The 17,602-nt window shown below is 35.4% G+C and overlaps 1 protein-coding gene across 1 annotated transcript; it reads left to right on the top strand.

The window, feature by feature from the left end:
• Positions 1–5,767: 5,767 nt before the first annotated feature.
• LOC127834990 (uncharacterized) lies at positions 5,768–16,680 on the top strand. Its single transcript, XM_052361162.1, has 3 exons — positions 5,768–5,913; positions 14,645–14,730; positions 15,457–16,680. Exons 2-3 carry the CDS (start codon positions 14,658–14,660, stop codon positions 15,684–15,686), a joined length of 303 nt encoding a protein of 100 aa, XP_052217122.1. The 5' UTR covers positions 5,768–5,913; positions 14,645–14,657; the 3' UTR covers positions 15,687–16,680.
• The last annotated feature ends 922 nt before the right edge of the window (positions 16,681–17,602 follow it).

The following is a 17,602-nucleotide window of genomic DNA, read 5'->3' as shown; positions in this document are numbered from 1 at the left end:
ACGAGGCAGTAGATATTTAAACCTTAACAAATACTTTATATAATACACATAGTCTGTCGATGCTCGTTAATTCCGTGTATCCTGCTTCAACAACAAACAGTATGACACTGGTATTTGTAAAAGGAGAGGATTTATATACTGTTAATTAATTACAACAATCAGTTTGTAATTTAATACATAAGAAGAGATCGAGGGCGTAATACAGAAGGCAGTAAATGAGATGGCGTTTTTTTGCATAGAATTCACTATAAGAAAATAAGATGAAATGATATTGGTTAAAAAATGCACGAACATTTGAAAGACTTGTTCGAAAACAATCAATACCTTTTAGGAAACATAATGACGTGTTCGTGACATGAAAAAAAACACAACTAATTGTGCTCTGCAACATACACATATGCCAAGATGACTTATCACGTTAACAATAAATGAGCTGCGTTCTGAGAAAACTGGTCGTAATGAATGTGCGTAAAGTTTCGTCCCATATTAGCCTGTGCAGTCCGCACAGGCTTATCAGGGACGACAATTTCCACGTAAATTGGATTTTTGCTAAGAAGAGACTTCATTTAAACGAAAAATGTCATAAAAGCGGAAATTGTCGTTCCTGATTAGCCTGTGCGAACTGCACAGGCTAATCTGGAACGACACTTAACGCACATGCATTATGCCCAGTTTTCTCAGAACACGGCTCAAAAATGTATTTAACATTGTGTTGAGAGTTGAGACGTCTTTTGCCGACTCCAGTACTTAAGTCAGATGATGTAAATGAGGCAATTTATTATTAACATCACCTATGTGTGTACGAGATAGAATTTGGCTGCTGATTGTTTTGGCATTTCGATGTAGTGTTCATCACCCGACTAAATTCCCAATTGTGACTGTATGTTTTTTATACTTGATATTTAAGAACAACTTCAGCCCATTCATAAAACAATCGCAAGTAATTGTTGATATGGCAGTCTCTCTTGTAATAACGGATGAACACAGGAAGTGTATTTTTCACATCAATTATTTACGATATAATAGGTATATACCACATGACACGGCTTTCGTTAAGAGGTTGTGGCTATTTTATATGTGATTTTAAATAATAATTCTCATGTTTGATTTTTTTTCCGTTGACTAGATGTAAAACCGACGCTTAACTGTAAATGTTTAGATAGTAAACCATTCATTGAAACGTGACCAGCCAACGTTTCCGATACATGTGAAACTTGCACATTTTCATACCATATGAGTTATTTTAATGTAGGTTTACCACATATATATGTACATTCAAAGCAAACGTTTAGCATGTTGTTGTTTGTTTTCACTTTGTATTAGAGATATTGTGTATACAAATTTTGATATGATTCACGACTTAACAATTTTTATAAATAACTCGACTTGACCTCAGTAATCGAATATCGGAAAGTGAGCAATTTTTGGTAACGGAAATGCTCCCCGTCCGTCCGTCAGACGGTATCATTTTATTGCCCGATCCATATGCGTTTAACTTTTTGAAGGATTGTTTTAAGGCGTGACACAGACTTGACGTTATTTAAACGATAAACAGAAGGCAGAAATTTATACTGCCGTCAAAAGGTTATCGTAATCCTAGTAAGCCTCCAGTCCGTGTCAAGTCCATCGCTCTCATCCGTTATCAAAGATTTTTATTTAACTTGTATCAAACGTTTATATCATTGATATGATGATATTTTGATTTTCACGCCAGCACAAGCGTATTGTCATATTTAAATGTCACAGGTGTGTGCCTCCGTGTGCTCTCCGTTTTTAATATGTTCCATATATAAAAACTTGCGAAAATATGGGTTCCAAAAGTTTGCTCATAAAGTCCAAAGAGCAAAAATCAACCATTCAAATTATCAAGGTTCAAAGTTGATGTTCGAGACTGTATGTTCATGTCTTTTCTATTTCCTTTGTACAATTTTAAGTATTTAAATTGAAAAAAAACTTGTAACTAGAACACGTAAGAAAGGTCGTAACTTTTAATGTAAAATGTTGAAGATGGTTAATGTGGTAGCATATATGTGTCTTGTTCTGAGAAAACTGGGCTTAACTCATGTGCGTAAAGTGTCGTCCCAGATTAGCCTGTTCAGTCCGCTCAGGCTAATCTGGGACGACACTTTCCGCTTTTATGGTATTTTTAGTTTCAAGGAAGTCCCTCCTTACTGAAAATCAAGTTTAGGCGGAAAGTGTCGTCCCTGATTAGCCTGTGCGGACTGCACAGGCTAATCTGGGAAGACACTTAACGCACATGTATTATGCCCAGTTTTATCAGAACAAGACATATAGCTGTATAAGCCTTTTTGAAAAAGACTTTGTAGGACTTTGTGGTAATTTATTGTTTCGCGTTTCGGCAAACGCTGCCAAAGCCGATAATGAACTACGGTTCTAATAATTGATACATCTTATCTTTATTATAATCCGTCCATTGACCCATAGCTCGTCACGAGAGATAACAGTCAGCTAATTATTGTTTTGGCATCCGGAACAAGCGTTAAGAACTTTACTGCATTTCGCCATATTGCCATGTTTAGTTAATAATTGATGACTTTTACAACTGTAGACGGATCCATTCATAAAACAATACCATGTTTTATATTTAAAAATAGACTCTTCTCTTAAACTGAACTCTGAATCCAAACACCCGTTTCACCAATATAGGATATCAAACCTTCAGGCAAGATTATGATGATAATGACGATTAGCTGCTTCTTCTGCTGCTGATGATGATGATGAAGCATACGATGATGATGATGATCACGACGATGATCATGATAATGATTATGATCATGATGATGATCACGATGATGATCGTGATGAAGATATTGATGATGATATTGATGATGATATTGGTGATGATATTGGGGATGATATTGATTATGATAATGGGGACGATGTTAATGATTATGGTTGCTATTATTATTTGTTATTATTATTATTTTATTTTTTTATATGTTGCACATTTCTCTTCTGTCTTTAGCTATGAAAGTATAATACAAGTGATCAAGACGAGTTTTCTATAATAACAGTTTCTTCAAAGGCGTTTGTGACCTTGCCATCAAGTGAAGGGCTGATTTCCGCGACTTATAATGATCGAATGCAAGACTATTATTGCACGACACTCTAGAAAACCAATAAATGTGCTGCAATAAGCGGACAATGATATCTTTCTACTTAAGTAGTTTACAAGTAGTTGTACGTTATTTACATGATCATAGCGATGTACTTGACTGTTCACTACATGGTGTTCGCACATCATCTTAATGTTACGGTGAGAGACCGAAACAATGAGTATTTTCCAACTATCTCAAATAAACCTTTACAACTCCATCTTAAATCTCAGTATTGTAAAAGATATTTTTTTCCAAAATCAACTCAAATCCAGGCTGTGGCATACGATGAATTTAATTAATGATGAAACGATTCACATTCCATTGACTAAACAGTTAACCCATGTATGCCTAGCGTCTAGAAAAAAGGCCTTGGCAAACAGCGTAGACTCAGATGAGACGCCGCATCATGCGGCGTCTCATCTGGGTCTACGCTGTTTGCTTAAAGGAATTTCTGTAAGAAATATTCTAAATATAGAAATAAATATACTAGACATCCCTAATCTTGAAAATAAATTGAACCAATTTAGAAGGGTAGGAGAGTCCACTAGGCATAAATGGGTTAATGGAGATGATCAAGATCCTCGCTCTCAGAAAATGGTTCTGAATTCATGCGCGGAAAGAGTCGTCCGAGATTGGGCTGTGCAGTTCGCACGGAATAATCAGGGATTAAACTTTCCGTCTAATTTAAACGAGCATCGGAAAGTTTCGTCCATGACACGAATGTGCGGACTGCACAGACCATTCTGGGACGACTATTCAAATACACGCATTAAACCCCGTTTTCCGAGGCTCGTATATAACAGATTTCATTTTCTGCAGTCCGCACATGATAAGCAGGGACTCAACATTCCGCGTTAAACATTTTCGTTTAGAACAGACGTCCTTTAAAAGACAAAATTCCGTACACATGAAAAGCGTCGTCCCATTATTAGCCAGTGTGGAACGTGAACACTTTACGCACATGCATTCGGCCCAGTTCTCCAATAACGAGACACCTTTACTGTTGAGCATTTTACTTGCGTTTTGAGAAAACTGGGCATAATGCATGTGGTGCATAATGTGTCGTCACAGATTAGCCTGTGCAATCCGCACAGGCTAATCAGGGACGACACTTTACGCATAAACTTGATTTTTGGTAAGGATGGACTTCCTTGAAACTAAAAATACCATAATAGCGGAAAGAGTCGTCCCTGATTAGCCTGTTCGGACTTCACAGGCAAATCTGGGACGACACTTTGCGCACATACATTAAGCCCAGTTTTCTCAGAACAAGGCGCATTTTACTCGCATATTTCTATCCTGTACGTTTGGCAGCAAGAAAATAGGTTCAATACGATCTTAGTTTACAGTATGCAGGGTTATCTTATTTCATCTTATCTTCGCCTGTTCTGGGACATAGGACGCCGACAAGTTTCCTCTCGGCGTCTCGGTTCTGCAAAAGTCTCTCCAGCTGTCCCGCGTTTTGCTTGGCATCTGCATCCAGGTATGCAGGGGTAGCAATGGGCCATATCGGAACAATAAATGCACCAACTTACAAGACTACTGTAATGTTCATACACTAATTCAATTTCATTGTCTTCTCTATTCTTGATTGTTACTCGTTTTTTGGACGATATGGTATTTACAAGCTTAGCCCTTAGTTGTCGGTCCAAGCATAATTATAGCCAACAACCCGCTATCATGGCTATATTGCACACCAACGTATTTCAACCTTATCCTAAACTGGTAATCACATAATCATGCAATATAATTTTCAAAATATAATATAATCAATCGTAAGGAACAGTTCTGTTCGTGTTCAAGTGCCATGTAGTTAAAGGGCCTTGCTTGATACAAGTTTATTTTAATTGTGAAACAAAGTAAAAGCCGTCCAGTGACGAAAACAGCGCTGAAATAAGATTTTTATCACGGCACTTCGACACTGTGAACATGTGGTACCCATTACACTTTTTTGTATTGAAATAGATTACAATTCACAGGGCACCTAAAGTGGTATTACACGTTATATGACTAAACATCTCTTTGCTGGAAAACTATAAAAAATATGATTTTCACTGGTATAATTAGGGCCTTGCGCGTCTGTAAATATGACGTCATTCAATTCTAATAACTATTCATGGATCAATTCGCGTATACAACTTATTTCAAAGACCTATAGAATACAGTATTCTATAGGTCTTTGCTTATTTGTATTTTTTTCGTTCATAAAATGTAAGCTGAACTATCAAAATAAACAGTAGGAGATGTTAAAATACTGATGTAGTTTCTTTAAAACGATTATGCTCAATTGAAATAGTTAAACAGTACTTTTCGCATATTTATCTCCTTAAAACATTTATGCAATGTTTCTATTTGTGAATTTATAAAACGAATTTTTTTTATATTTATTCCGGGAGCTTATTATCTATCCGACTCTAATACTATCCTTTGCCAACGTGATTCACGTTTGCAGTCAGTTGAATTAAACAAATTTCTTGTAGAAAAAACGTAAACTATCGTTGATAGATAACCTTTTTAATATCATGTAGTCCAACGCCCGATCAGGCGGCAAGCAGATTTACTCGTCTGTCATCACATTGGCGTATTGATATTATGCGCTGAAAATCGTGCTTGCCTAAAAATAGTACTGCTGTTCCTCGACGCGGATAAATACAACAAAATAGTTCTTCATTGGCGCCAAAGCGTCAGTAGATTAGTTTTCCGTCAAGCTATTAGCATCATTTCGGATACCATCGGGATTTATTTAATTCTAGCAAATATCCATTTCTGGGACTAATTTTCTTATACTGACAAAGTGAGTAGAATTTTATTTCGTATAAAAACTGTATACTTATAATTAAAATTGTTTTTGCGATTTTTCTCCTGTCAGTTTATACCAATACAAAACAATGCATAGTTTCATTAGCATCAATGCCATTTTAAACGGGGTCTTATTACTACATAATATATGTGTAATTTATACAGGATACGTTTGGGTGATTACGCCTTTGTAAATCAACGTCTTAATCAAGTCAAGATAAAAGTTCACTTAAGTTGACTATTTTTGCGCAAATCTATTATTAATGGTTATGTTTTCAAAGCCACAACACGTAGTATACCATAGACACACCCATCAAAACTACCCCAGAGAACCACTATTGCAACAACCACCCAGTGCATTACAACCCAAGCTATCACCATAACCACAATAACACTTCCGAAACAACAACCACCACCATAACACAACAAATATAATTAAACTCAATATTTTCATCACAACCATCACTACTTAAAACACCACCACGTTTTTACACATACTAGAAGTTCCGACTGTAGTAAATGCGCTTTCGAAATCGGTTACTTTAGAAAAACGTTTATCGCTAACAAGACATATGCGAAAGCCGTCACGACTTGGCTTATCTGCGGATGAAATATTCAGGGAAACGTCATCAGATCTCATAACTTTCAACAGCAATTTGCTCCAATCTATCACGCCTCGTTCATCTTGTTTCGCAAAGAAGCGGTTTCATGTTTTCAAAAAAAAAAGAAGTTTACGGCACCATATGTGAATACTTTCGTATTTACGTGTACCGGGTATTTTAATTATACATTTCGTCTTTGCAATTGTTTATTTTTAACCCATTTAAGCCTAGTGGACTCTCCCATCCTTCTAAATTGGATCAATTTATTTCCAAAATTAGGGATGTCTAGTATATTTTTTTCTATATTTAGAATATTTCTTACAGAAATTCCTTTAAGCAAACAGCGCATGGGTCTACGCTATTTGCCAAGGCCTTTTTTCTAGACGCTAGGCATAAATGGGTTAATAAAAATTGTCTTCATCTTTGAATACATTGAAACGCTTAAAATTTCAATTAAATGCATATATTAGAAAGATATACAGTGATTTTTAGTTTATTTGTAACACATATACAACCAATGTAAAATAATGCCATTATTCAGGCGTATCTTTTTTTGTTTTATTGTGTAATTATGACCTTTAGGCTTGGTAGGTAAGGTATGTTTCCATATATTTTATAAGTAAGTAATACGCATGAACATTCTTGATTTAAATGATTTATAAAAAAAACAGTACAATCACCAGATACTTAAGTGAACATAATACAAAAACATAACTTATTAAACGAAGTGAACATTTTATCATTGGAAAAAAAACAACAATTAAACTACAGCCATGCTTGACAATTGCTAACAATTCCAAAGGGTCGGGACACTGGTAGGGTAATTTGGGTAGAATATATGTGAAGCAAACTTGTTTACACTGAAACAGCAGTAAAATTGTTGCGCCAAACGTATTCACTGTACTCCGCCCATTTCTTTCTGCGGGTGGCGTTTCTTATACCTTGGTTGTAATAACAGTCGTACCGTATTTCATCAAGAATGGTTGGGTGGATTCTATCGTAGTGTTAATGACACGAAACTGTGCTCCAAGAATTTCCCCCGTGCATTCCAACGCGTATATTTTATTAGGCTACACGAGTGCGCATGCACGTGCAAAACGGACTCAGGTCGGCGAAGACCTAGACATACGTTGTGTTTATCTTATCTTCGTGGCTCAAATTGATGGAACCGAAATCGATAGCGCCTCCGGGTATCTTCGTTATCTTTACCGTTGATAATTAATGGGTAATTAATACCATTCGTATTAATCTCTCTTTATTTATGGATGAACTGATTAAATCTGATGTTGGAGATGTTAATAAGAAAACCAAACATTAAAGAACAGCATTTATATAGAACATTATATATGTGCGTTAAGTTATGTACGTGTGCAGGGTAATATACTTAATATTTAAGTATCTAGTCAACGAATGTAACATAAAAATGCAGTAAAAATAAAAATGTATGTATTTTTGATAATTGCCATGAAACGTTTTCTATATGCACCAAATTCGGAAAATTCAAGAACTGTAATATATTTATTTCTTTACATCGAACTTGTAAAAAAAAGGCAAGCAAAGTGTCATGTTAGGCCACAACAAGTATAATTGTTTCCAAGTATACAGATAAGTATGGGAACACGGTCTTATCTTTTATTAATGGGTTTTCCATGTGACAACAATGTGTATTATGTCGTACTAAGCAACGTGGGTCAAGTGAAACCTTGCGCAACGACTAGTTCCAATTTTTACTCGGTGTGTTCGCCATGAATAAGAATGTGTCGAGAGTCGGAAAAAATAATAATGTCTTCATCATAAACAGTGGAAACACTCGAGCTTTTATGAGTACATAATTTATTCAAGTCGATCAATATGGATAGGCTATTGAATATACTGTATCTTGCATAATAACACAAAACACGAGTCGTTATTTTAATTAAAAACGGACAGTTTCACATATGCATATCACAAAAACGGTAGTGCTTTAATAATTAACTGAAGATAATGCGAGCGATTACTTCAACAAGTCTGCATGAATTCAGGACTGTGTGGTATTTAGAGTAATTTCACGTCTATACAGAAAGCGGCCAACAGGCGATCGTGTTCACTGTTCAAATTTAGTATGTACTTATGGTGTTCATCTATGATCATATTGCTTCGATACTGTCCATATTTAAAAATCTGAACACTACAGAAGAAATAATAGGCGAGGTATTCATGTCTTCCCTCCCCACGCAAATGATAATCAAAGGCAATTACATTTATATAAGAATAATGAGCTTTTAGCGACATATTAAGCTAGCTTGGCCGTATATTTCATGGATTGAATATGTATCATCGTCATCATTATCACCAACACCGTCATCATCATCGTCATCATCATCATCATCATCATCATCATCATCATCATCATCATCATCATCATCATCATCATCATCATCATCATCATCATCATCATCATCATCAGCGGCAACAGCAGCAGAAGCAGCAGCAGCATAATCATCATCACCACCACCACCATCATCATCATCATAATCATCATCATCATCATCATACAATGATGTTCGTAATTATCATATTTACTATTTCAATCGTGATAATTTACATCGCAACTTACATTTACTTTTTTCTATGTGTGTTCTCTTTCGCGTGTGAGTTTTACAGTCGAATATATTACACACGTGTGATATATTCAATCCGTAACATATGCGATTCAATATGATGAGATAGGACAAGTTCCCATCACGTCTAGTTCCGACAGCTTACAACTCTCGGCTATTTACCTCTAACATACTGTGTACCCATGTGAATAGCGTAGGTTCATTTGAAAAAAAGCAAATATATGTATAAACCAAGCGAAACTTAAGCTTGTTTCTCAGGAGAAAATTATAACGTATATAACACGAGATCCTGTTCTTAAGAAAAGTGCCCGTTCGCCAATCAGTTTGGAACATCATCCAATGGATTAAATCAACAGTTAAGACACAATAAACGTAATGAATAGATATGGCTTTATCGCATTGGCACGGCCAAAGAAAAGCCCTTGGTGTCAAATCAGGATTCAGGATAATTATGCGACTTCAACATATTCGTTAAACAAGCATTCACGAATTCCATTTCATATCTGAGTTTCATTCACATGCACGCTTGAGAAGCATTTTAAAGCATTTGAACTCAGATTTGTTTCGACTTTCGTAGAAGACAGCAATAAGCAACTAAATGATTGGGTCAGGCAATGACAAGCTAATGCACGGAATATATTCCAAAGTGCAAATACTAGTACATTAATTATTCTTAGAGTAATACGGAATTAGAAGTTGTATTCCAGCCGTTGTTTTTGTGCAGCAATAACAATCCGTAGACAATAGTAATTTTAGTAATTACTTCTAATGAAGCGCTAATTTGACACTAATGTAAAAGTAATTATTCTAATAAAAGATATAAATCAACACATATGTTATCCGTAATCGTGGAAAGTACGAATGTTTACACACCATAGACGGTCAGTTATTAGAAGTACTCCACAAATGAAGCGTCTACATATCTCAGACATTCGCGAGCATATAGTTTGCATGCTTACACACATATGCGAGATCATTTGATAAGTTAACGAGTCACAGATACATGTGGTCGGCGTTCCGTCGATTCTGGATCGTGATCGGACTCCGCGATGCCCATCTCGAGATAAGGTAGTTATGTGCTGGCGTAACAAACCAGACAATTTAGCTCAGTGCATAAAAGTCAAATGGGTAATTTAAGAAAAGGAATACGACGCTCCAGACAAAGGAGTCTGAATGATAATAAAAGCAACGATTTTATTCATAGTTCTTTATATACTGAGTGTGTGAAAAATAATCGAATCCTGGAGATCGAAATACCTAAAATATCAACATGCTTTGACGAAATTTATATATAGATTTGTTTGGAGAGATTGCTCGTCTGCATGGAACTGAGAATACACAATCGCGCAAATTATACATGCAATGAATAAATATTGAAGTATGCCCTGTTCCTTTGCTAAATTGTTAAATAAGACGTGTTGTGTGGTGTTGCCGCAAGTATCGCGGGGTATTGCCGTCCGTCTTGTGCGGGTATTGCCGAACGTTTTGTGGAGTTTTGCCATACCTATCGCAGGGTATTGCCGTAAGTCTTGTGCGGGTATTGTCGCACGTTTTGTGGCATATTGTCGTACGTGTTGTGGAGTATTGCCGTACGTGTTGTGGCATATTGCCGTACGTGTTGTGGCGCATTGCCGTACGTGTTGTGGCGTTTTGCCGTACTTGTTGTGGCGGATTGTCGTACGTGTTGTGGCGGATTGTCGTACGTGTTGTGGCGTATCGCCGCACGTTTGTGGGGTGTAGCGGTACCTTTTGTGGCATATTGCCGTACGTTCCGTTGTTTCGGATCTATCTTAGGATTTTTTTTAGAAACTCCGATAAATTGAAAGCACGAACTTAAACAAATCCCCTCAAGTTACATTTGGTTGATATAATGATTCTCATGGGAACAGTAGTCTAGTTGTGCACTGATTTCAATTGAATCAAAATCCTGCATTTTGATGCAAGAAAGTTGCAATTTTCTCATTTTTCTTTCCTGGAAAAATAAGCCTTGCATCATTTGGCACATTTGTTATCACAATCTAACTTGAAAAAAGTACCAGAACTGATCTTTAATGGAAATAATAATGCTCTTGTGAAAATGTGTTATTCATTAGTATGATACATAAGCCATTAAAGAACCTTAAACATGCATTAAGGAACATTTCAAATTACTTTAGTATTTTGACCATGATCATTTTTATTTTGACCACTCATACCTTTTGAGACCTTAGGTCATGTTGATTCCTGTTTTTTAAAATCTACTGAAATCCTTGTTGTGGGATGCTGGTCTAGGAATCGGAACGTCCCTGGTTCGAATCCCGCTCGGATCAACGGATTGTTTTTCTTAGCAAATAATGTATCGCCCACTTGCTTCAGTTTTTCAGTGATCGGGGGTGAATGTGGAAGTTTGTTCAAGATTCACACGTTATCATTACATGCACTTACCCAGAACCTTTAATATTGTATAGGTCATACAGTATCGATCGCGCTTAGTATTAAACAAATCACACCAACACACATATCTAAGCCAAATGACACTTAACTCTTCTCTGATACAGTGTCAGAATACGAGATAAATTACATACATTAAATTTGTAGCCCAAAACTGAACACTTGCCATTCATGTCAACCATAGTTCTTCCTTAGTACAAAAAGTACACGAATTTGGCACTGATGTTTGTCTGTGTATTACATCAGATATTCGAGAAAATGTCTGGGCAAGCTTGACATTGGTTTATTTAAAATGAGAAAATGAAGACGTGATTCGAATGACCGTCCGGTTATTCATGATTTTGTAAAATGTCTTCTTAATATTTAAAATACAAATGCAACAAATATTGTATAAGAAAAAATAACATTTTAATGAAATAACGAAGATACGTTTATAAAACATTGATTCTTGATGTATTTAGACATGTAAAAATCGTTTTGATTATGAACGTATTGGACAAGCGCATATTTATTTACTTTTTTATATCTCTACCGCCTATTCGTATTGCTTTCACTGACGTATGGACGAAGCATGATTGCATAAATCAACTGCAGAAAAAAGTGATAAATAACTAGTAAAAGCCGAAACTCGAGTGTTATTTTTTTATTGTTCGACATACTTTGGCAAGAAAAAAAGATTAATACCAGTTGCTCTACTGATACTCGGTTATTGTGAAGGATAGCCATTCATCTTTCAACCCACCAGCTTCTAAAAATTTAAAAATACCTGCCCAACGATTAAGCAGGTAGAATTACGTCATATTTGCATAACCGTGGAAATAATTGTTTTACCAGTTTACAAGCTCAATTGATCCCCTATTGGATTCAGACTAGTAATTAGAACGTGGGTGAAATGAGAATTACAGATGGGATAGTGGATGAAGGGAAAAACAGAAAACGTTGTTTGAATATTTCTTAGCACTTAAATTTCTTTCATGACTTCTTTTTAAGGGAACTGCGTTTTCAGTGATTAAGATTTTTAAAATAATTGTTACGCTTTAATAAATGCACATTGAGTCAGTTGACAATTTCTTGTCATCCGCCTGTAGAAAGGTTTATTGAGCTTGAACCATGGCGGGGAAATGGGTGCTCCTATTTATATTCGTATTATGTTATACAGAAGCACTGATTTAACCCATTTATGCCTAGCGTCTAGAAAAAAAGGCATTGGCAAGCAGCGTAGACCCAGATGAGACGCCGCATGATGCGGCATCTCATCAGGGTCTGCGCTGTTGGCTTAAAGGAATTTATGTAAGAAGCATTCTAAATATAGAAATACATATACTAAACATCCCTAATTTTGGAAATAATTTGATCCAATTTAGAAGGATGGGAAAGTCCACTAGGCATAAATGGGTTAAATGATGGTTGAGTTTAGCTGCTAGTGCAAACCTGCACGTTTTGTTTAATTACACGCTTATCTGCAAAGATATTTTGGATGCGCGGTATCAAAGCATTTCCTAGAAAATGACTCAAACCTGTGCAGACCATTGACATACCAGACTGATTGCCAAACATAGGCGACTGGAGGTCAACCATATCGAAGAACGCCGTCATGGCATTCTTAGATACAATAATAAGATGAAAACTGATTGAGAAAGAGCGTCTGTTTGTTCATGCTTGAATTTTATTGTTTCTCCTATGTCTTAAGTGGCTATTGGTCTTCGTAATTATAAATTGCCAAGATAATTTTCAAAACACGTGCACTGAAAGCCATGTTTACCCATTTATGACTAGCGTCTAGGAAAAAGGCATTGACAGACGGCGCAGACCCTGATAAGACGCCGCATAATGCGGCGTCTCACCAGGGTCTGCGCTGTTTGCTTATTGGAATTTCTGTAAGAAATATTCTAAATATAGAAATAAATATACTAGACATCCCTAATTTTGGAAATAAATTGATTCCATTTAGAAGGATTGTGGAGTCCACGAGGCTTAAATGGGTTTACATAAAACCATCTTGCTTACAATATACTTTGAATACTGATTTGCCTCATTTAAATTTCGATTATTCCAACTCAAACGTGCAAACACCACATACAACTGTATTATGCTGCTTTATGAGCAATGGTTGTGATAATCTTAGAATGAAATCTACATATATTAGTTTGCATATTACGAATTACTTACCTGTACATTTTGTAAGATTATCAGAACAATTTTTCTACTTTTCTGTACAGTCGATCTTCATCTCAATGTCAATTGACAATATGGCTGATTTTTACCTCAAAAACATTCAGCGATAACTATGCGAATCAACCCACCATGTAAAGTATGTATTAATTAATACAGGAGTAGTCGTTGATTTTACCTGACAACTGAACCCGAAAAGAAAATCCAATTAAATATAGTAGTATACGTTGAAGAAACAAAACATTTGAAACGAGATCATTATAAATGACAGTGTACATGAACTATTAATTACATATGTAAGCGAAACGAGCATCGAGTAATTAATAAACCAGTATACGTTGACGTTACATGACATATTGAAACTAAAGTAGAATCCAATATACATGTAGTATATAGCAGTGTAAGTTGACTTTTCATGACATTTGTAAGCGATATGAAATTTCAAAATAGTATATAGCAGTATAAGTTTAATTTACACGACATGTGTAAGTGAAACGAGATTCGAACCTAGTATGTAGCAGTATAAGTTTAATTTACATGACATTTGCTAGCGAAATGAGGGATCAAATGTCTTGATCTGCTTCCACGCATACGTCGCTTCCCGCAACATGGAACGATTAAACGTATGTTTGTATCTTTTATTCATTTAAAAAAGTTGGTAGTGATTATGTGGTTAGTCGAAGAAACGAAATTCTGATAGTCAGAGTATTAGCTATCGCTAGAACGTTTAACTCGGCTCACACATCAAAGAAGACCAGTAATTTTTGAGCTTATTACGTTCAATGTGCACTTAACTCAGATACTTAGATGTGAATAAATTCGCATTGTTATCGTGTAAGACCGTGGGTTATTTCGTTTATTCATTGCTGCTCGTGACTTAGCATTGCACATTATTTTGAACGTATGCGACGTGTCTTTTCAGGTTACAATTCACCATGTTTGACAGCCTGATTGACAATCTCAACAAAGATAAATGGGAAGAGATTGACGCCGCGTCAAAGAACCAAGGTAAGATATACATAAAAACCGCCAGTCTTTAAACGTGTATTTTGTATTTGTCTTTTATTACGTACACATGAACCTTAGATAGGTATGATATAGTTTGCATTTTAACGTTTTATGAATGAAAAACAATTGAGTTCTAAATGAAGCCTATTGAAGTAACACGTGAAGAATGATACGAGTTAATATTGTTTTTTTGCTATTGCTGATTCTTCAGATAATGATATTCCCTTAGGAGTTGCTTCATTATAATAAAAATAATACGCAAATCATCATATAGAAATGTCATCATTTGATACATGACAGTTCTTTTCGTACATGCTATAAAGAAGATAATTTGTTCAGTATCAAGTGATAATAGTAGTATATTCATTAAAACGAATATAATTGTGTCTATTTATGAACTCTAAAGATTAAGTTTTGGTAGACGTGTTTTAAAGATAAGTTCTTGGAGTACCACGTACTGTTAATAGTACATTCACTTAACCGAATATATTTGCGTCAATAGATGAACTCTCACGATAAAAGCTTGAAACACCATTTAAGAACATACACGAAAAATATGCCAAAAAGTATTTGTTTTCATACATGCGCGTTAATCTTTTACAAAGGATATATTGTTGGGGTATTGTAGATGTACAAATAATAAAGAAGACCATGTCCTGAACGAACACAGTTTCAAAAAGTAATACCTTAATACATGATCGTTCATTTTGTGCACGTACTTTATAGACAAGTTCTTGGAGTACCATGTCATGAGGCAGCACAGACAGGTGGACGACACCACCATCGCCTTCATGGTGGCAGTGGACGAAGGCGACCCCAAGAGTGTGGAGCTCAAGGACTGTCAGAAAAAGAAGGACCCTCTAAAGGAAATAGGGGTCGTGGAACTGATGCTCAATGCCGAGGAAACCGAGATCATTGGTATTGACCTCAATGGTGACATCGTCATTAGGAAATGATTGTTTCAACCGGATCGTCATTACAAACGTTTATGTATGTGGTTTGTTCAGGAAAAACTGGGCTTAATTAACGTGAGTAAAGTGTCGTCCCAGATGTAACTGTACAGGTAACAGGCTGATCAAGAATGACACTTTCCGCATTTATGGAATTTTCCCTTTTGGGGAAGTTAATAAACAAAAATCCATTTCAGGCGGAGAGTGTGGTCCCTGATTTGCCTGTGCGGACTGGGTCGACAATAAACGCGCGGGCATTAAGCCTAGTTTTTCCAGAATGAGGCTAAAATGGTCAGGTGACCAAACAAAACTGAGTTATTTTAACCCATGTGTATCTGTGTTATGTTTCATGACCTTATTTTGATCTTTAAGTCTGGCATAATTTTGATGTGCCCTTTGCACATCAGGTTCCTTTGCAAATACACTTAATTACACGTAATTATTTTAAATAGTCTTGTACATACAATTTGTTATATATCATCAAATTACTAAATACTGTGTAATAAATGGAAACATGCTATTGCAAATACAAAATCAAGATATATTTTGATTGCTAATAATTGAACGTAGTGTAATGAAATTAGTTAATTATTGCAATAATGTATAACACATCTATACTTACTCAATGTATCAATTAAAATGTATGTTTATTGTCATTTATATTCGAAATCATTCCCTAGCAAATGAGTTATCTGTTTAGAGTAGAAAGCTTTTAGATTAGTTGATGCTATTCAGAACATTTTAGCTTAAGACGTTTACGTGCAATATGTTAATAGAGTTCTTATCAAATACATGTATATTGATGTTTCAAAATATTGCTCAAAGACTGACAATTTCTTGAGCAGTTCGTTCTTAGAAATAATTCAATGACTAAATGTTTTATTAATTGTTAAAATGTACTTTGATTGCTATTTATTTAAGTATTTGTTTTGCAATTTTATATTCCTTTGTCTAAGATGCTGTCTAGACAACTTGTATTCAATAAAATGCAGTGCGTGTGTGTCTGTGTTGATTGTTCGTACGGCTCATTAATTAATTTCAAGTCTCTCAAAAAGAGAGTGTGATGATGGTAAATAGCAAAACACTCCAATGGAAACCGTAATGATGTTTATTAACGATGGCGAAGTGAAGTGAAACGTATTGCAGAAACACACACAGAGGCAAACCTATGAAACAAAGACTTACACTCAAATCTGAGTCAGACTTGTAGTTTGATTAATTCGATTAGTTTATTTAATAGTTCTTCGGTCATACCTCGAACCTCGGATTTGTACTCAATCGCTCTACCGACTTAGCTTATCGGTCCGACACAAAAAGCATTTTTAACACGTTTAGCAAAGTGAAATTTTAGATGCACACACAGGAGGCAAAATTAAAAAACATTCGGACAAGACAATAAGAAAACAAATAATATTAGTTTCGTATTTTCTTAAGGAAGAAACGATTTACAACATGTTTGACTTTGCATACACATTTATCATTGTTTTATATATACTGTCGCGAGGGTATGTCTGATACCCTAATTTGAATTAAGTAAACATTTGAAATGTATTTGTATTTATATTTCTCATGTGCCTATGATTACAAAGCGATAGATAGACAATATCACGTTTTTTTAAAAACAGGAAAATTTAATAAGCTTTGGGTGTAACGCATTTTTGGTAAATATATTCAATTTTAGTTCAACCTTCTGTGTGCTACGAAATGAGATAGTTAAATAAATGACCATTAAAACATTGCTCTATACCAACGAATATTTAACATAAATGATATCACGATATAATAATGAAAACAAGCTTTATCAAAGATAAACACATTTTCACGCTAATTTTACAATCAGATGACGAGCGGAAGGAATACACAAAACTTTCTTTATTTTTTTCTGCATAACTCAATTTGCGAGTGCTTAAAAGACAAACAAT

This window comes from Dreissena polymorpha, chromosome 6, assembly GCF_020536995.1.
Source record: "Dreissena polymorpha isolate Duluth1 chromosome 6, UMN_Dpol_1.0, whole genome shotgun sequence".
Taxonomy (NCBI): domain Eukaryota; kingdom Metazoa; phylum Mollusca; class Bivalvia; order Myida; family Dreissenidae; genus Dreissena; species Dreissena polymorpha.
Note: the sequence above shows the minus strand (reverse complement) of the source record. Positions and strands in the feature narration are given on the sequence as shown.

Bases quoted from the DNA above. Each gene is read 5' to 3' on its own strand.
- LOC127834990 (XM_052361162.1), top strand. From the start codon at position 14,658: ATGTTTGACAGCCTGATTGACAATCTCAACAAAGATAAATGGGAAGAG. The intron at 14,731-15,456 runs GTAAGATATACA...CGTACTTTATAG, and splicing joins CGCCGCGTCAAAGAACCAAG to ACAAGTTCTTGGAGTACCAT.